Below are 18,890 nucleotides of genomic sequence, written 5' to 3' on the forward strand. Positions count from 1 at the left end.
GGAAAATGGTCGCTCCTTAGCATCCGCGCACCTTGCACTGACAGACTAAAGTGACACTCTATGGAAAGAAAGCAGCGCAATTAGAGAGGTTCACGTAGCAGCGCTTTGATTTATAATTCACTGCAAACGAGCGAGTGAACGCTAACCCCCCCCCCCGCACACGCTAACCCAAGGCTAAGGGGATGACTCGAAATGAGACCCGCGACTGGGAGAGCGTTCAGCAGGGGGTGGGGGGCGTCGGATCAGGGGGGCCCGAGCTAAAGAAGCCGACTAATTTGCGCTCCGTTTGAGGTGGATTTAAAAAGGGAAGGAGAGACGTGAGGTCCATACCTCTACCTGCGAGGCGAGGCGAGATCACAGAATGTGGCAAACGGAGACAAGCTGAAGAAAGTCAAGCATATGAGCTGAAGAAATGAAAGATGGGATCAGTCACTTCAAAACTAAAAGTTAGCTCCGGGTTTTTTTTTTCTTGCTGGCTCCAATTCCAAGTGCAAAGTCAAAAAGGGACTGTTGTTGATCTTTTGTGAGCTGCCTTTTTTGTGAAAACGGTCTGGTCCTTTGAACGTATTGGTTGATTAAATGCTAATAAGCTAATGAGGCTAATGCCCGTCCTTTCAACAGTGGCCTGATTTTCTCGCGTTCATCTCTAAAAACATAGCCGAAATTCCGCCGGGCTCCCAACGGGCCCCCGTGATCCCCTCCGATCATCCCGTATTCCGAGGGCCCTTATAAAAGCTAATGTGCTGATTTTACGTTTTCAACCTGCCGTGATCCCTTCCCCGCAATCCCTCCTCCCTTGTTCCCTCCGGTTCGGCTTTCAGCGAGGATCGGCGGCGGCTTTGATCACAGTCCCCCGTTAAAGGTTTAAAAACGTCTCAATTCCTGACGATTGTTGAGGCCTCGGTGGTTTACTTTAAGCACCCCCCCCCTCCACCATTTAAATGTAACACTCCTAAATGAGACACCTTCTCTCCCAGCTTCCCATCCTGCCGCCGCTTTCAAGTTCCCCCGTTTGGGTGCCATGGCCGTAAGCCCTAGATTTTGTTTCCCCCATCTTTTTTTTTTTTTTGCCAAATACAAAAAAAAAGACCCAGTAAGCCGGGTCTTCATCGACGTAATCCCCAGATCTCCCACTCTCTCGGAAATCGATGACGAGGTTGAGAGGGGGTGAAACTTCCTTCTTAACTCATCGAGCTGGGAAGTGATAAAGTCCTGGGATCACTTTTTTTTTTTTGGTGCAATTGCAGTGGCGCCATGATGAAACTAATGGTGCGATTTCGTAGCCGCTTAGCAGGATGTCCTTTACAGCGGGCCTTTGTGTGGATTCTTTTTCGACCATATCAGAAAAATATTCGACTTATTTTGAGCTCAAGGGAAAAGCTGATTAAATCCATTATGAAGTGTCGGAAATACATGGGGGGGAAAGTATCGGGACACCAATAAAAAATTAACCAAATAAAATACTTTGGCTATCAATAACCGAAAATTGGCAACACGCTGGTAGTTGAGCTGCTTCACCCAATTTTGGATTACTTGGCACCTCAACTCTGAAATCGAACTTCCTTGTCGGACAATCAACTCAAAGGTCGTGTTGAATAACAGCGGTCAGGTTGAGGGTCAGTGCTAGGACAACAAGCCGTTTTTGGCTTATGTCAGCCTGATGGAGGTTTCCGGAGCAGTGGGGTAGTATGTTCCACTACAACCCTCTTGCCCCTCCGCTCCAGCACCGTAATTAATTCGTTGTCGTATCAAAGTTGAAGCCTGGGAAATGTCCCGCGTCCGGCCCCCGCCTCCTTATTCAACAGCTGACCTCCAAGCAGCTGAAGGTTGCTTGGCAAACTTGGCTCGCCCCCGAGCGAAAACATCTGCTTTCCTCGCGGGCGCGACTGCCGCCGACCCCCGCGGACCCCCGCGCCTCAGCTGGCCGCCGCGGCCCCGGCGAGAGTGAGCCCTTCCGCTGTCCTCGCGCGATGACCCTCACATTTATAACCCCTCCAAGCCTCGGGCCCGGACTCGAGGCCCTCTCCATCACCGGAGTGCCAAGGCGGTCACTTGACCGCTGCGAGGGAGCGCTCCTGTCTTGTTAGCCGCTCTTCATGGCCCGTTGACAGGAATGGAGGGGTGGCGAGGAAGGAGGGAGTTCTCTGGGCATCTGCGCAGCTCCCACAAAGTGGCGACGGTTGGAACTCTGACAGAAGCATCTGTCATCCTCTTGCCTTCGTACACTCACCTGCTGTCCGAGGGCCCGACCGGTCCTGTCTTCCCCTTTGGCTCGCCACCCGCGTCCTCTCGTCTCCTCCCATCACATAAGAAGCTCTCGTGCGCCTCCTTTGGAGAATCCCACTTATTGCAAACGTTCAGTTTATGGACAAAATTGAGGTTAAGTCAAGAAAAAGTAACAATGGTCTGAAATGACTTGAAGCTAAAAATGGAGTAGATTAGCAAATATTCCCCCAAATAACACAATTTGAGTTCTAAATTGAATCACAATGAAGAGTATAAACTTGGTGTGGGGTTCTTCGGGTGTCATGAATTCGTGCTTGGTACAATGACATTTGATAGTCTTCGTTATTAGCCGATGAATCTAAGCAAGATTTTAAAACTTGGTATTCTTGGTTTTGGTTTATGTTCTTTTGGCTAGTTGCCAGCCCAGGGTATGTTAATGCGGCCAGCTCTGTTAAAATAAAATAAAATAAAATAAAATAAAATAAAATAAAATAAAATAAAATAAAATAAAATAAAATAAAATAAAATAAAATAAAATAAAATAAAATAAAATAAAATAAAATAAAATAAAATAAAATAAAATAAAATAAAATAAATGGAATAACATTTGAGGATTGGCAAGACGTCCTGGAGCTGGAACTGAGCTAGCTTGGTCTCATTCCTCTTTTATGAAAGTCTACATTTGTCACTTGATAAGAATAACACGCTACAGATGGTGCTGGACGCTTGCCCCGGCCTCTCGTGATGTACACCAGCAATTAGGCCTCCATATATCCTGCATGTCGTTTAAAGACAATGAAGGATGCCGGTGATACTTGAAGGACGCTTGTCTTCGAGCTCCCAGAGAGGGGGTTAAGGGAGACGAGGAGGCCAGGACGGGGGTCCGGCAGGTCCAGGAATAATACCGAGTCACCCCCCTCCCTCCCCCTGCCCAGCCTGCCGGGTGAGAGACCTTCCGTGTTGGAGCCCAGCCAGCTTGGTGGGGGTCCTGCTCAGACGAGGAGATGACAACGTGTACGACGCGTATGACTGAGCGCGTATCCTTCACCCCGACAGACGAGGCGTTGGCACAACATCCCGGCCCACTCTGTCTCCAGAGGGTCTCGTAAAAAGCCTTCATTTGCTAAAGCTTCTTTGCTGCGACCTCGCTCCCACGCTGAGAAGCTACTTTCTCCACTTCTCCCGGTTTGGCCGCTGCCCTCTGGCCATGGCGCCAACGAGAGCATTCATTTGATGAGGAAACGTCAAAAGCTGACAGACCACCTCCTGTGATTTCAAGAGCAGAGACGTCTCAGTTTTTGCAAGGGTCTGTCCATATATGTGTTATAATTATAGTCCTCGACCTAAATTGTTTGCCGGGCTTTGATCCTCTTTACATTTTATTGCATCCTGCACAGGGTCAAGACACTATTTGCCGGAAAGTAAATTTTGCTTCAGAATTATTGAAGAGCATCCGAGGCGTCAAAAATACTTCCTGTGTGTAACAGAGATATTAGAATTTTTATAAGGGTCTGGTCAAAAACTTTTTTGTAATTTAAGTCGTCAACCTAAATATTAAACCTGGAAAAAAAATCCATAACTAACTTGAATAATTGATTCTGGACTAGTGAAGCACTTCTGTGTTGAAGGGCACCTTTCCTGGACTTGAATGAGTGATGACGTCCTTGAGCTGGTGTGTGTTTAATGTGTGTGCGTGCGTGTGTGTGTGTCATACACACGGATTGGCATCTTTCCCCATTTTACCGCTGGCAAGTCTTCAACGTGTTCGAGAGGAGCCATTGGAGAATGATAAAGTAGTCACAAGACAGGTCAGTGTGTTCATTAACACCATGGCAGGATTACTCGATAAATACATTAGATGTTCATAGCTTACCAAAGCCAGAAGAAAAGTTATTTATATTCAAAAGTTACTCTAATACTACAGTATAACATTTGTTTGTTCCATTTTAGAATTATGAACGGTCCAATCCATCTCTTAATACCGTACACTATCACGTGGTCATTTTTGAAACCATCAATACAATACAAAAATACAATAAACCATCATCATCTTGAGTGGTCAGAATCGGTATTGATCTCATAAAATTACAGAAAACATTTTAAAAAAGCAAATAGAATACATCATACACACCAGAGCTTCTGAGATGCATGGATGGATGGATGCATGGATGGATGGATGCATGGATGGATGGATGGATGGATGGATGGATGGATGGATGGATGGATGGATGGATGGATGGATGGATGGATGGATGGATGGATGGATGGATGGATGGATGGATGGATGGATGGATGGATGGATGGATGCATGCATGCATGGATGCATGCATGGATGCATGCATGGATGCATGCATGGATGCATGCATGGATGCATGCATGGATGCATGCATGGATGCATGCATGGATGGATGGATTACATATTGCAATTTAGTATGCAACATCAGCGACTTCCCACTTCAATTTTACAGTTCTATATGTGGAATTCGTCGTCTTACCACGTGTTGACACTAAATAACTGAGTCATATGAATGCAAAACTTATATACTCAGCACCAGGACAAGAAGTGATGGGACCGGGAGTTCTCCACTTCAAAGTAAATGGTAGCTCCCGGTTTAAGATGGCGACTAATCGTGACGTCATCGTAAATTAATTACATATGCATGTTTCTTAGCAACGATACCACACAAACGCTCCTATCTATTTATAACGGGGATTACATATTTATTTCTTTTATTCAAACGTATTTACTAAACAATCCACGTGAGATAGTAAAAGAGATTATTGGGTTTTATTAAGGTTAAAACACAATGCTCATACAACATGATAAAAAAACGGAATTAGTAATCTCAGCGAGGAAGTTTTGAAAGTAACACACCCCTGTATTTTACATCGGAGTGGTACTGACTGGTGACGTAGAAGGCGCGAGGGGAAAACGTGGTTGGGATTGTGTGCGGAAAAGAAGCATTTGTGCGGAGGAGAAAACGCTACGCCACAGCGACTGTCAAGTAAACAACCAACTCATAATTAAGTTTATATTCTCCACGCGGCTCAGTCGGTCAGGAGACGATTTATTTTTATTTTATCGAGGCTACATCATCAGTATCGACCAACCTGCGGCTAGCTAGCTAACTAGCACGTTTGTTGACATCGGTGCTACCACACTCATGATAGCTACTGAGTAATTTAGTCATATTCATTTATGCTTTCGTGTGAAATATAATTGTTGTACTTTTTATGACCAGTGTGTGAATGAATGGGGAAGATGGTGGTGATCAGGGGGAGGGGCTCCCTGATGCTGTCAGTATTTGTAGATGAGATGCTGAAAAGTTCACATTTCTGATGTTTTTACAACAGAAATGGCCCGAGACTGGAAGCCTGGTGATCTGATTTTTGCCAAAATGAAGGGCTATCCCCACTGGCCAGCCAGAGTAAGTTGGGCCTTTATTAGAAAATGGAGTTGTTGTTGTTTTTGGGCCATCGTTGTATTCTTTCACTTTCTCTTGCAAGCCAGCGTGTGAGGTATAATCATGCTTCAGATGCAGCACCACTTGTATAAAAATGGAAAAATGATATGAGAGAGGAATGTTCAAATGTTCCCTAAAAGCAGGTACTATGAAAGTAATGAAAGTCACTTAATTTTTTTCATCCTATTTACAGATAGATGAAGTCCCAGATGGCGCTGTGAAGCCATCCAACATTAAGTTACCCATTTTCTTCTTCGGCACGCATGAAACGTGAGAAACGACACAAAAGCATTTCCGTAGCACACGCATTTTTTAGAAACGGGGAAATAATTCGACCTATCTTCCCGACAGTGCTTTTCTCGGCCCCAAAGACATCTTCCCGTACCAACCTAACAAAGACAAGTATGCCAAACCCAACAAGAGGAAGGGCTTCAACGAAGGACTGTGGGAGATTGAAAACAACCCCAAAGTGGAGCTGACGGCACCCAAGGTTTGCATCTTCTATTGTGGGAAAACCTTTCCTGTGCAGCTCATGTTATTTTCTTTTCTTTAGCCGATTCGTCCTGAATCTTTGTCTGAGAAGGGTTCAGACGCTGGCCTGGAGGGGGATGAGGAGACAGACGATAAGGAAACAAAGCCATCTGAGGTAAGCCTTTTTATTTCAACTAAATCTACCTATAAAGTCATCCGCTTGATGTCACAGACACTGCCTGTGTTTCATCACAGCTTCTTGTTGTCTTGTTGCTTTTTTTTATGAGTTCAAATCCCATTTGTTCAGATTTTATAGCAATTTTGTCCCTAAAATCAACAAGAACGTTTCCAGTTGTAGGACTAATAATCTTGAGGTTCCGTAAAATGGAGCACCACCTTTCAGGTTCCAGGAAGGGAGGCTGAGGAGGAGGAGGAGGAGGAGGAGGGAGAAGAGGAGGAGGAGGAGGAGGAGGAAGAAGGGCCTATGATCACTGATCAGAAACAGGATGTACGTACTTTGCATGCTGGGAGGTGTAGATTGCGTTTAAGATCAAATTCTGCAGGAGGTCTGTGCGCTTGAGACATCATCATCATTTTGGTCGTTGGTTTCATTTCCTGCATGGCTTCATCTGTGGGCTTTGCTGTCACTGCTTCCTGCTTTGCATCATGTTCCAGAAGTTCATAAAATGAACCTTTCACAAGATTAAAATTAAATCAAATTTAGGAGTAACAATTCTAAGCTAATATTGAAATTTACTCAACGTAACCCAGTGGGTGGATTGCTAGTCTGAAAAGCATGCGAGTCCGGATCTCGCCACCAGATGGTGCTATAGTACAACAACCAAAAATAGAGTCAATTGGCTTCATGAATTCAATGTGTAAATTGTTTGCTGTACGGTATTCCCTATACAATAAAATGCTTTTTTAATTATTTAATCTATTAAATTATTTGTCAATTTGCAGGACTCAGTCCAGACAGAGGCTTCTAAACCCAAGCGAGGACGTAAAAAAAAGGTGCCTTTTTATTTCCTGACCTCCCTAGAAGTTTCAGGAGCACATGAAATCATATTTGAAAGCAACTAAATATCGATATTGTTGTTTTAATATAGAATGAGGGTGAGCAAGATATTGAGACAGCCGAAGCTCCCCCGGCGAGTCCCGCCAGTCCGGCAGGCGAGTTCAAATGTCCTTGGCCATCCTTTAATATTCCGCCTGATGTCGCAATAACCAATAATGTACTCATTTGTCAGGTGGGGAGGCCCCCAAACGACGAGGCAGGAAGCCCAAAAGTGAAAAGTTACTCCTGCTGCAGCATCAAGACCGACCAGCGTCAGGAAGTGAAATGTAAACAAACACGCGCACGGTGGTCTCACGACATGATAATAATTGCCACTCGGCCATCAGAGACACCGCTGAGTCGGATAAAAAGAGGAAGAGAGCGGCGGAGGACAAGTCCAAGATCTCTGAGGAGGACAAGCGAAGGAAGGACGAGATCAAGGCCAAGGACGGTGAGGGCAGAGAGCCAGAGGCCAAGAAGAAAAAGCAGTCCAAAGACGGCAACTCCTCCGGTGCCTCAGATGACGACGAAGTAAGTGTGGTCTTCACTAGACAACATGTACAGTGGGTAGAAAAAGGGTAATGTGATAGAAACAAATGATTTTCCCCCCCACCATTATTGTAAACGATAAGCAGTACGTCGCAATTGTTGGAATTTTTAAGATTGTAACATTTTAACGTGTAAATTCTGAACATAGCCACATCCCCAGTTCCAAGAGGGTGTGTACACTTGTGCAACCACACTTTCTCACTTGTTTATTTTTACTCTGCCCCCCCCCTGAAATAATTTTGGAAAAAGATTTGCCATTAATTACATTGGACACGTTTTTTCATCTCACATTTTTATTAATTTTATTTACTTAGAAAAACAAAGGCAAGAAAAAACAGAACATCGACGTGGACAAGGACGGACGGCGGCGCAAAGAGGAGTAAGTGCTCACGCTTTGCTGCCAAAGTATTCCATTGCATAAGCGCTGAGTCTGAAAAATCGAGCTTAATGCTTACACATAATGTACAACGCTATAGATTGGCTAACGGAATTAGCATAACCCATTGAGCAACCGATATTTGAATGCAATCATTTTAGTCCGAAATTCACTTTGGATTATTTTGCGTCATTTCTAGAGTTAAACAATCTGTGAATCTGCCTTTTTGTTGTGGTTACCAAAAAACAGTTCGAGCAAAGACGACGCCAAGAAAATCGACGAACGTTCCGGGGCTAAGAAAAAAGGTGAGTTAAGCGCCTTGACTAACCTCTCGATACTGTGAGCGATAGTCTATCGCCACAATCACTGGTTTCGAGGAATAAAGCAGCTAATACCACGAAACCCGTTGCTTGACAACGGCACAGTGAAACAAGTGATTCAAAAATTCTGAACACCCTTTGTCACTGTTAAAAGCCTCCCGGTTCTTTTTCGGGGGGGCGAAAAACCTTGAAAGCAACCATTGAAGTGGAGCCTCTTTCTTCACAGAAATGTCCACAGATGTCAAGCTCCAGCGACTGCACAGTGAAATCAAGATTTCCCTGAAGATAGACAATCCCGTGAGTTCCTTTTTCTTTTGGGAAATAAAGAACGGGAGGTGACGCATGGGGCAATCCTTAATTCTACTTCTCCCATCTCATCACTTTATGTTTGATGAAGTATAATTGTGTATTTGTTACGTGTAAAGGATGTGAAGAAGTGCCTGGTTGCCCTAGATGAGATCAGCACCCTTCAGGTGACCACACAGCACCTGCAGAAGCAGGGCGAACTCATCGCCACTCTGAAGAAGGTAAGGCGGCGCCCACGCCCCCAGAAATGACAGCTGAGACTTGCCGCTTTACCTTTCGCTGTATCTCCAGATCCGCAGATTCAAAGCCAGCCAGGACGTGATGGACAAAGCCACCATGCTGTACAATAAGTTCAAGACCATGTTCCTGGTGGGCGAGGGCGAGTGCATGCTCAGCAAGGTCCTCAACAGGTCCATAGCCGAGCAGCGGCAGCACGAGGAGGCCAAGAAAGGGACGCTGAAGAAAGCGGAGCAAGCGCAAGAAAACAACGCGAGCACAGGTAGGTGGAAAAAAAAGTTGACCTCCATTTTGTTCGGATAGAATGAATGAGGGCAGAAACATGATGGATGGATGCTAGCTTGCTAGCTAGCTTCTCTCTGCCACCACCATGTTGTGACTAGCTTGTCAGTAACAACAAATATTACGGATTTAGTTTTGATAAAAAAAGAACAAGCCAAATCTGCTAGTTGCACATGCCAGAGCAGATTAGACAATTATTTGCACACAATTTTTTTAGAAGCAACGTGGAGCCTATATATAATTTTCATTCTCACTGGTATCCTTCTGTTGGCCTTGCAAAGAAAAAAGAAAAGCTAAAGAGAAAGCACTTAAATTCCAAAGGTTCCGCTGTACCGCAGACATTTTACGTACATTGACACGCATCGTTTTTGTTGTGACGCGATCTAATGGTTGAGTAACCTTTTATAAAAGCCGAGAACACGCGCCCCCTCCAGCCTGCTCATAAAATGAAATGGCAACATCAACAAAAAAAAAAAGAAAAAAGCGTCCGTTCCTGTTAATTGCACCAATGAGAGGACAGAGCTTGTTACATGTCATGTCAAAATTTAAACATCCTGGTACGAGTCAATTGAGGTTCTGACTGACTTTAACCGCCGGGCAATTCTGTTCAAACCCGACCAGTCACGCAGGATCCTGAGAACTCCCGGTGAGCATCCTTAGTCCCGTTTAGGAAGGTCACAGGATTTCTTGAGGGAGAGGGAGGACACACCACATCCTGCGCTTGAGCATCTCGTACGACCGGATGAATACTTGACTTGCGTGAAAAGGTTCCTTTCTAATGCGCGGCGCGGCCAATGGACGGAAAATTGGGAGTTATCTCCCTGAGGTCTGGTGCGAGGACATGCGTCATCACATGCTCCCAAGCGCTTGTCTTTGCTGCGGTTTTTGGACGTCTGAGCTTGTGTGTCCTCTAACCGTGTAGACAAGGCAGGCGAAGGAGATCACAGCACCGAGGAAAATAAGCAGGAGCCACGTGAAGATACCTCCTCCGGGGAGAATCTCAGGTAGCGTCTTAGATTTTTTTTTTTTTTACATTATAGCCACTTCTTCAGAGTTTGGTAGAAAATGCTTGCTGCATGTCATGTTAGCTCTGGGTGTAAAAAAAAAAAAAAAAGATCACACCATTACTTGGATATTTTTTGGAAGTACAGTAGCCCACTTGTCAGGCTGACAAAGTGGTATCGGTGCTTTTATTCAAAACTAGTAAATATTGTAATCTGAATCATCTTAAAAGTATTTCTTGGTAAAAAAAAAAAAAAAAGATTCGGCAGATGTTCTCCTGCAATTGGTCTAACGTTGTCGATCCACTTTTCCATAGCGCTCCCGTTGCTCCAGAGGCCTCCACCTAACAGCTCGCACTGGTCCCTCAAAGTCTTCACACTGGGATGTGCCATCCAGTCGCTCACCTCAACTGGTTTCCACATTAACGAGGGTCGCAGTCAAAGTCGCTGCTGATCGCCCTTCGGTAGTCGTCGTCGTAGAAGACAAAGCGCTTTGTCTGCTTTTACAGTTACCGTAGTCTTTAAAGAGGGAAGTTTGATTTCATCCATTGTGTAAGTCTTTAAAAAGCGGTTCCCTCCTTTAAACGCGTGTAAATAAGAGTTATTTTTGTGCCTTTTAGTTTGATACGTTTCAGCGTCAAATAATAAAGTAGTGCACCGTTTTATCCGGTGATATTTGATTTCATCAAATTGCTTTTACCATTTAAAAAAAATAAAAAATTCTATATCACATTAACCTGTCAGAGATCCTAGAACCACTAATATGATGAATTCAACTCTGTCAACAAATCTTTATTACAAGTTTCAAATAAATATAAACCACAAAACAGGAAGTCAACCTGGTGCAAAACGGCGTCAGTTGAAAGCGCCGCGGTCCGTGTAGGGGTAAGCCAGGAATTCGCCCAACTTGTTGCCGTCGGCGTCGTAGTGCAGCATGCGGAAGCATTTGTCGCAAAACACGCAAGGGTGACTCGGGGCAAACTGGTCGCCGGTGGTGCACCACCTGAGGAAAAACAGCAAGTGGGATGTCAATCGGGTGGGCAATAAAAAAAAAAAAGTTTTAGAACGCACCTGGCAATATAAGTGTAGCAAACAGCACATTTCTGCGTGGCGGTTCGATGTTTGTGAGTTAGTAGCGGGTAGAACTTCCGGTCCAGGCAGTCGTCCTTGTGCGTCAATCTACAAAAAGACCAGCAAAAAAAATAAATCACTGGCGTCAGCAGATGGGCTCCATGTTATTCCCCCCGTGTGATTCCTCCCACCCCACCCCCCAGTGCTTATGCATCAAAGACACGGTTCATTTGAGGTGTCACGAAAGCCTCTTTGTGAAACAAACCGCTTTTCACATCACGGAGGTTCCTGAGCACGTCACATCCTTAAAGGCAGAGCGGCCGCAAGATGATCTGCTTGGAGGAGGTACAAAGGTGGAGTTCATTCATTCCGTGGCTGTGTGACTCCATTTATTTCCGCTTTCCGAACACAAGCTTACAACTTGGTCACGGTGGGCTCGCCGCCGGAGACTGAATGTTTGATAGTGAAGCAACCAAACGACGATAAAGCTTATTTTTATGACCTCAGCTGAGGAGCTTATTTTTTGAGTCTCTATTTTTATCTTTTAGCAAGATGATTCCGACTGATCAAATTATGGCTTTTAGAAAATTGTATTCTGCTACACTGCAATGTCGATTTGAACTCCGATTAAATGATGAAACAGAACTGAACTTTCACATTGGACCTCTTGGGCCAATTCTGTGACATAAAACTTGACTCAAAATTTGCTAATAATTATAACAGTAGGAAAGCTCGAGCAAGCTTTGGTTTCCAACTGTAGGTTTCTTGAATGTGTTGAATATTGGTAATGATGCAGTGAGAATCAAGAAACCTCAATGGCATCTAAGGAATGCACTGCTCAGCTATCTTGTATGAGCTCTTCAAAAAAAATCAACAATGTTGTTATTCAAAAGCCGCTTGGTTCTTGAGAACAGAACGTGCTGTGCTTTAAAATGAAAGTGTTTATTTAGAATAAAAACTAAATCTTGATGATTCTTTCATTCCTTTAGCGTCACTCGAGAACATCCACAGGCAGTCCATTCCCACTAGGGGGCGCTATGGTTTTACCTGATGTCTGTGATGATGACGACATGCTCACAGTCGCCCTGGTGACAGTAGAGGTAAGGGAAGCCCACTTTCACCTCCAGATCCGCCACCTTGGTGTCCTCCATCTTGGCCTGGGAATACGGCGGGAAGTTCTTAGCCTTGGCCCATGTGATGGTGGTCCTGCAAAGACGATTGCAGAACAGAAATATGTGCATATCATACGACACGAGTTCTGAAGCAGAACATACAGGGATTAAATTATCCACATTTTTAGTGTTGGCATCTGCCCCATGGGCCTATCATTCTTATTTTAGCAAATGCGAATCGACGATAAACCTTATGCAATCGGCTGATCCGACCACAAACGAGCCTTTCACAGAGAATTCCTTCTCTAACCTTTTTCCAATTTCCCTCACGCGGACGCTATTAGCGGTAACTCTTGTTTGAAACCTGTACGAATAATTATTCAAGGACTCTTAATTAGCATTTGTTACTGGGGGTCCAAAAAATTCGGGATGTTGGGTTCGACAAAGCGCATTCAAACTTACTGGCTGATGTCGCGGCATTCGGGGTAGCGCATGTCGTTATAAAACACCCCTTCGAAGAAAAAGAAAGCAGACTTGTAGATGTCCTGAAACACGACAAAGTGTTTGTGTTACTAACATGCGACGAGGGGAGGGGGGGAGAAGGGGGGGGGGGGGTCTTAGCGCTCACTTTGTTGACTACATCGGGCACCATGTCCGGTGTGTTGCTGAACTCGCCGCACACTTGTAGGTCGCTAGCGCAGCAAATGGCGTCTCGCAGCTCCGACAGGCTTTGTGAGCCCAGAACCAGCAGCGTCATGTGGGGTCGGACGTAGCAAAACTGCAAGGGGAAAAGGGAACAAATGGAGGAACCGAATTTCTTGAGAATATTCTAAAAATAATCCTTGAACTCTCCACGCACCTTTTCAAATGTAGCCGGATAGTAGATGTTGATTGTCAGAATCACGTCTCCTTCCGGGACTAGATTTTCCACGGTATCTGGTTTCGTCATGACGAATAGTCGCTCCTGAGAAAAGGCAGAAATCCGTCAAGCTCGTACTTCGGCAAACGGCGAACCTTTGTCAACTCGCCTGCTCGTCTGCATAAAGGTCGTGTCTGTTCTTGTTGATTTTTAGAGAGGATTTGTAATCTTGCCTCTTTTTCCTTTCGCTGTCGAGACAAAATCACAAGGTCAGCCAATCGAGGAATTCAAAGCGAATATATATATTAAAAAAAAATGCATACATGAGAGTTTTCAACGTGGAGTCTTCAGGTACAACTTCTGGGTCAGGCTCCTGGTCCTCGGGATCGCAACGAAGTAATGCGGGGCTATTGGAAAGATGAAATAAAAAGCCATATAAGACAAAAGCAGTCAAGAAAATAAGGCTCGTGTCCACTTCCTGGAAAGGTCAAAGGTTGCAGTATGCACCCAAACGTTGATGCAATCAAGAAATATGTAATGAGACTAAGGTGTGAAGGTTATTTAAGGTGTTAGTGTGTGATGGAGGTCATGCCCCCTTTGTGAAGTGCTCCTGTCTCTTTCTTGGCTTCTCCTCGGAGTGAGCTCAAAGGTACCTGCAGACCTCTTTGAGCTCCCGCATCATGTCCACGCTGACTCCCATCTCGTGAGCAAAATTGGCGTTAAACGTGTCTTCGTCCTCGATGTCGTAGGAATAGTCGGACGGCTTGAGTCTACTCAGCCACTCTTTTCTGAACGAGTCGATGTGGAACTTTTTGGTATTCTTGTTGCCGTAGTCGTAATCTGGAATGTTTGGATTGGGGTCGGACGCTGGCGCCGAGGAAGTCGCCATGTTTACTAAAAAATAAGGAAGTACGTAAACGCAGCGCGCGGGGGATTGTGGGTAATGTAGTACCAGAACAGCTTCGCAGTGGTCTGGTGGAAAATTTGAAAATATTTTGGGGATTAAGGCACAAATCCTGTTCATGAGTATTACATTACACGACATAGCAGTACTGGATTAAATATAAAGTTGAAATATGTTTTTTAGGGATTGTAATGTCGAGGAAAATGCTTGTTATATGAACATGATCCACTAACAATACTTTTCTTTTTTGGTTGGCCTTTTAAGCACAATACCGAACGCTAATTACAATTTCACACCACAGCCCTGACTGGATAGGTTACTTTTTAGATGGTCAAACAACTAGCTGATTGTGTGCCTTCACACACAGCATCACTGTGTCATATCAGGAGATAAAGTGGGCAGGCCGTAGTAAGCATAGAAAAAGTATAAATATCAATGAAGGGACTCTAATGGATAATTATTTTCCAAGTGAAGGTGAAGATTTGCAAACGGAGTTGCAAATATATATTTTTTTATCCCTCTAGAGACGTTTTTATTCTTGGAGATGGAGCTCGCCAATGGAAACCACTCGCTGCATCAGGTTCGTTTTTGCTAACAATTTTTTTTTTAATAACACAGTCAATCTTTTTTTGTTCGCCTTTTTACTGGTGGGGACTAAAATGAATATTTATGAACATTAAATGGAATATTGTGTATTATTATGCCAAGATCTTTAGCTTTTTCATTCCTTCTCTTCTAGGTGGAAAAACCCAGTTCTGGAAATGTATTGTAAGTTATTTCATCCATTTTAATGTGATGATTTTTGGTTTCTAAATGCCCACTATTGCTGTACAGGCAGTGATATGTGTAATATGCATGATAGTTTATCAGAAACGGGGGTCATTTCAATTTGCAATATACTACATACACACTAGAGGGCGATAAAAGCACAATGAATCGCAGCCAATTCAAATTTGGTCACTTAAACCTTGAATATTTTTGTATTACAAGACTCCATATTGGCTTCATTTTGTACATGTATGCAAACTAACGGATAAAGAATATCTTCCATCCAGAGAACCACAAATAGATTTAGAAGCAGCTTTGAAGGAATGCTCCAGCGCCCTCGATCTCTTCCTAAACAACAAGTTTTCAGATGCCTTAGCTCTTTTAGCACCCTGGTAAGTCCCGTTTTGCCGTTTCCGCATGACGTCCTGCTCAAGATACGACATAAGATTGCATTTGTGTTGGGGTCAGGAAAAGCCAGAGCATGTACCACGCCATGGGCTTCAGCAGCATGCTCGTAATGCAGGCGGGCATGACCTTTGACCCGAAGGACATGAACGCTGCGATGGAGTCACTCAGCGACGCGCTTCTGACCTGCCAGAGGTACAGCCCGACAGGTCGGAACCAGAATGAATTGCGTAATAGTTTTTTTTTTAATCTTCTCTAGGTTTAGAAAGAAAACGGGAATAATGGAGACTCTGGTCAATTTGTGGCACAGGCAATCACCTGAAAGTCTGACGGAAGGTGAGAGGTCACGTGGATGTCAAGCTCAGCGTCGCTTGAGACACTAACGTCACGTTTTGTCCCACAGAGGAAATGCACGCCGAGCTCTGCTACGCCGAAGTGCTGCTGCAGAAGGCAGCGCTCACGTTCCTCGACGAGAGCATCATCGGGTTCATCAAGGGAGGCATGAGGATCAGGAACAGCTATCAGATTTTCAAGTATGCTGCACGCATTGGTTGGCGCTCGGATGTAGTTTGAAGGTCAATGTCGTGCGTTCGCAGGGAGTGTCAAGCGCTGGTGCAAGGCAGCACGGAAATGGAGAAGACGAGCATGTATGTTCACTTTAAGGGCGGAGTCAGCATGGGCATTGGATCTTTTAATCTGGTGGGAACCCTCGTGAACTAACAATGGAGACATTCACGTAAAAACATAGCAGGAATTGACATTTTTGTTTTTGCCAGATGCTATCTCTCTTACCAGCTAGAATCCTCAAACTGATGGAGTTTTTGGGTTTCTCAGGGGACAGGGTAGGTGGATAAAGACTCCTCACAAAACATTTGGCTTTTGGGTGAGATTTCAAGATGAAACGAGAATGAATTTTTTTTTTTTTTTTCTTCAGGAGGTGGGTTTGTCTGAGTTGCGAGCGGGCGCCTCCAGCGACAGCCTGCGCTCTATTCTCAGCACTTTGACTCTGCTCATGTTTCACCTCTACATCTCTGTCATTCTGGGTAAATAGCCGCTTTTTTTGGACCTCAAAATTCAAACAGTTTTTTTTTTTTTTTTTTTAATCAACTTTTTTTAAAATTTATTTACTCAAAGGATCTGGCGACGTGGATCTCAGTGAGGCAGAGGCTCTGCTGGAGCCTTACGCTAACAGGTTCCCGAATGTAAGCTTTATAAAACAATTAGATTATTTCATATTATTGTATAAATGAATTATATTTTAAAAAAATGCATCATGTTCTTCACCATATTTATTTTCTCCATAGGGGGCTCTCATGCTTTTCTACGTTGCAAGAATTTCCCTGCTCAAGGGAAACATCACAATTGTAAGAGATGCTCAGAATTTTTTTTTTTTTCGTGGCTCCATTTTTTGTTTTTGCTGATAGCTGTGTTTCTCTGGTTAGGCTGAGGAAAAGTTCCACGCTTGCATCGGCGCTCAGCAGGAGTGGCGCCAGATTCACCACCTGTGCTACTGGGAGCTCATGTGGGCTTACTCCTTTGAGCAGAATTGGCGGGAAGCGTACCACTATGCCGATCTGCTCTGCAAGGAGAGCAAATGGTCACAGGTGAAAAAGACAAAAACTCATTTGTTACATTTTTGGAAAGACTCAAAGTCATCTTGTTTGCTCGTAGGCCGTCTACATGTTCCAGAAGGCGTCCATACTGAGCATGCTCCCGGAGGAGGAAGTCAAGAAACTGGGTGAAAATGTGGAGGATTTATTCAGGTATGCAAAAAAAAAAAAAAAAAAAAAGCAGACAAAGAGCTTTTTGCATTTTTTGAGTCATGGGAATGACGCAAGTGCGCTTCGCAGGGAGGTGGACGGTCTGCGGCTGAGGTTGGCCGGAAAGTCCATTCCGACAGAGAAGTTTGCGGCCAGGAAGGCTCAACGCTACGTCTCCTCCAAACCCGTCAAACTGGTCGTCCCAGCTTTGGTGCGGACTGCTTTGTGGCATTCGCAGAATTCAATTAAATTAAATTAAAAACCAATCAATTAAATTGAAAAATGGAAATAAAAAATTGTTATAAGAAAATCGAAAAATTTGATTAAATTAAAGGAAATTTCATCCTGCAGGAAATGATGTACGTGTGGAACGGCTTCACCATTGTTGGCAAAAGAGCCGACTTGACGGAAAACATCTTGGCTACATTGGAGAAAGCGGAGGAGGAACTCAAGTGTAGTTCAAGTGAGTGAGAAAGACAACCGTCGTGCATCAAGAGTTTTTTTTTTTTCTTTTCCCCCCTCTCACGCATGACACGATGTTTGTCACCCACAGGCCCGTCGGACTACCACCTGGACGACCAGTGTGTGGTTCAGTTGCTCAAGGGCTTGTGTCTGAGGCAGTTGGGGCAACTGGACCAGGCGGAGGTCTGCTTCAACCGCGTCCTATCCAGGTCAGCCACATACCTAAATAGGCTTGGTCACTTTTGCTCGATGCCAGAAAAAATGCAATCAAATCTTGCAGCGAAAGCGACCTGAAGCACGACAACTACCTGGTGCCGTTTACCATGTACGAGATGGGCCTCCTGCACAAGCAGAGGGGCGACATGGAAAAGGCCGTTTTTGTGCTTGAAAGCGCCAAGTAAGTAGCTTCTAAGATATTCATTTTTTTTTTTCTTCACTGAGAGGATGCTAAAAGAAGCCGCTGCGATTTTCAGGCTGAACTACAAAGACTACAGCATGGAGTCTCGACTCCACTTCCGCATCCACGCCGTGCTCAACAGCATAGACTCCTTTGAGGCCAAGATGCCGCCTTCACGCATGGCGGCGTGAACGACTTCATGATCGGCCGCACTCCTCCAGCCTCATGACTGGCCCCCCAGGACATGTTTTTACGATGCTTCTGTAAATGCGTCACTGTATCTTCTGTAATATTCTTCTACTGTAAAAGCATTTATACACATACAACATCAACTTACATATATTTGAATTTTTTTTTTTTTGCAACTCTGTGGAGAAATTCTGATATGTTTAGGTGCTTAAATGTTGTCAGTTATATGGCATCTACTTTCTCTGATGGGAATAGTGAAGCATATATATTTGAAAGTCGGGGGTGCCGTTTGAGGTAAAACAGTCAGATTCTAATCCTTGTGGATGTGATGTCTTGTAAATAGCTGATTATGTATATTTGTCTTCTGGATGAAATGTATCATATGTGCCAAATAAACCTTAAATGAGCATAATTGTGATAATATGGCTTTGGTATTTGAAGGTTTTTTTAGGGCTGTGGTTATACTTGTATACAATGCTGAGCAGTAGGCTTTTTTTTTTTAGTTTGTTTGATCAAACTTTATAAAGTAAAACGGCATGCAAAATAATTGATTCGTTTTTGAAAATTATATTGAGCCGGGGCACATATTTTACATTAGGAAAAATATCACGGCACACGACAGCAAATAACTTTATTTAATAATGATCTCCCACTCATAAATTGTAATTTCAGAT

The 18,890-nt window shown here is 44.1% G+C and overlaps 3 protein-coding genes across 5 annotated transcripts; 2 read left to right on the plus strand and 1 right to left on the minus strand.

Moving 5' to 3' along the window:
- The first annotated feature begins 5,109 nt into the window (after nt 1-5,109).
- psip1a (PC4 and SFRS1 interacting protein 1a) lies at nt 5,110-11,021 on the plus strand. 2 transcript variants are annotated; one of them, XM_061274124.1, is made up of 17 exons: nt 5,110-5,231; nt 5,581-5,654; nt 5,884-5,960; nt 6,042-6,180; nt 6,244-6,336; nt 6,565-6,669; nt 7,125-7,175; nt 7,271-7,334; nt 7,412-7,505; nt 7,566-7,749; nt 8,082-8,146; nt 8,393-8,448; nt 8,690-8,760; nt 8,889-8,990; nt 9,061-9,268; nt 10,211-10,292; nt 10,607-11,021. In XM_061274124.1, the coding sequence occupies exons 2-17, from the start codon at nt 5,583-5,585 to the stop codon at nt 10,635-10,637; spliced, it is 1,494 nt and encodes a 497-aa protein (XP_061130108.1). In that variant the 5' UTR covers nt 5,110-5,231; nt 5,581-5,582; the 3' UTR covers nt 10,638-11,021. The 2 variants fall into 2 exon arrangements, with proteins under 2 accessions (XP_061130108.1, XP_061130110.1); XM_061274126.1 differs by lacking the exon at nt 6,565-6,669.
- Nucleotides 11,022-11,065: 44 nt separating this feature from the next.
- Nucleotides 11,066-14,239, minus strand: snapc3 (small nuclear RNA activating complex, polypeptide 3). Its single transcript, XM_061274127.1, has 9 exons — nt 13,985-14,239; nt 13,655-13,738; nt 13,501-13,579; nt 13,332-13,436; nt 13,101-13,250; nt 12,935-13,017; nt 12,408-12,566; nt 11,361-11,468; nt 11,066-11,292 (listed from the first exon to the last, which is right to left on the minus strand). Exons 1-9 carry the CDS (start codon nt 14,218-14,220, stop codon nt 11,145-11,147), a joined length of 1,152 nt encoding a protein of 383 aa, XP_061130111.1. The 5' UTR covers nt 14,221-14,239; the 3' UTR covers nt 11,066-11,144.
- LOC133151255 (tetratricopeptide repeat protein 39B-like) lies at nt 13,854-18,628 on the plus strand. Of its 2 annotated transcripts, XM_061274123.1 has the most exons (19): nt 13,854-13,980; nt 14,760-14,815; nt 14,975-15,003; nt 15,291-15,395; nt 15,472-15,603; nt 15,668-15,744; nt 15,812-15,941; nt 16,005-16,107; nt 16,185-16,250; nt 16,343-16,451; nt 16,543-16,610; nt 16,713-16,772; nt 16,851-17,012; nt 17,080-17,171; nt 17,259-17,379; nt 17,520-17,631; nt 17,722-17,839; nt 17,911-18,027; nt 18,104-18,628. In XM_061274123.1, exons 2-19 carry the CDS (start codon nt 14,780-14,782, stop codon nt 18,216-18,218), a joined length of 1,752 nt encoding a protein of 583 aa, XP_061130107.1. In that variant the 5' UTR covers nt 13,854-13,980; nt 14,760-14,779; the 3' UTR covers nt 18,219-18,628. The 2 variants fall into 2 exon arrangements, with proteins under 2 accessions (XP_061130107.1, XP_061130106.1); XM_061274122.1 differs by lacking the exon at nt 13,854-13,980 and having other exon boundaries at nt 14,594-14,815.
- The last annotated feature ends 262 nt before the right edge of the window (nt 18,629-18,890 follow it).

This window comes from Syngnathus typhle, linkage group LG3 (genome assembly GCF_033458585.1).
Source record: "Syngnathus typhle isolate RoL2023-S1 ecotype Sweden linkage group LG3, RoL_Styp_1.0, whole genome shotgun sequence".
Classification (NCBI taxonomy): domain Eukaryota; kingdom Metazoa; phylum Chordata; class Actinopteri; order Syngnathiformes; family Syngnathidae; genus Syngnathus; species Syngnathus typhle.

Excerpts from the sequence above, each read along its gene's own strand:
- snapc3 (XM_061274127.1), bottom strand. The coding sequence starts at position 14,220 with ATGGCGACTTCCTCGGCGCCAGCGTCCGACCCCAATCCAAACATTCCA. Across the intron at positions 13,437-13,500 it reads ACCTTTATGCAGACGAGCAG|GAGCGACTATTCGTCATGAC; the intron begins GCGAGTTGACAA and ends GCCTTTTCTCAG. Across the intron at positions 12,567-12,934 it reads GAATGCCGCGACATCAGCCA|GACCACCATCACATGGGCCA; the intron begins GTAAGTTTGAAT and ends TCGTCTTTGCAG.
- LOC133151255 (XM_061274123.1), top strand. The coding sequence starts at position 14,780 with ATGGAGCTCGCCAATGGAAACCACTCGCTGCATCAG. Across the intron at positions 15,396-15,471 it reads TTAGCTCTTTTAGCACCCTG|GAAAAGCCAGAGCATGTACC; the intron begins GTAAGTCCCGTT and ends TGTTGGGGTCAG. Across the intron at positions 15,942-16,004 it reads AACAGCTATCAGATTTTCAA|GGAGTGTCAAGCGCTGGTGC; the intron begins GTATGCTGCACG and ends GTGCGTTCGCAG.
- psip1a (XM_061274124.1), top strand. The coding sequence starts at position 5,583 with ATGGCCCGAGACTGGAAGCCTGGTGATCTGATTTTTGCCAAAATGAAG. Across the intron at positions 8,761-8,888 it reads CCCTGAAGATAGACAATCCC|GATGTGAAGAAGTGCCTGGT; the intron begins GTGAGTTCCTTT and ends TTACGTGTAAAG. Across the intron at positions 8,991-9,060 it reads TCATCGCCACTCTGAAGAAG|ATCCGCAGATTCAAAGCCAG; the intron begins GTAAGGCGGCGC and ends CTGTATCTCCAG.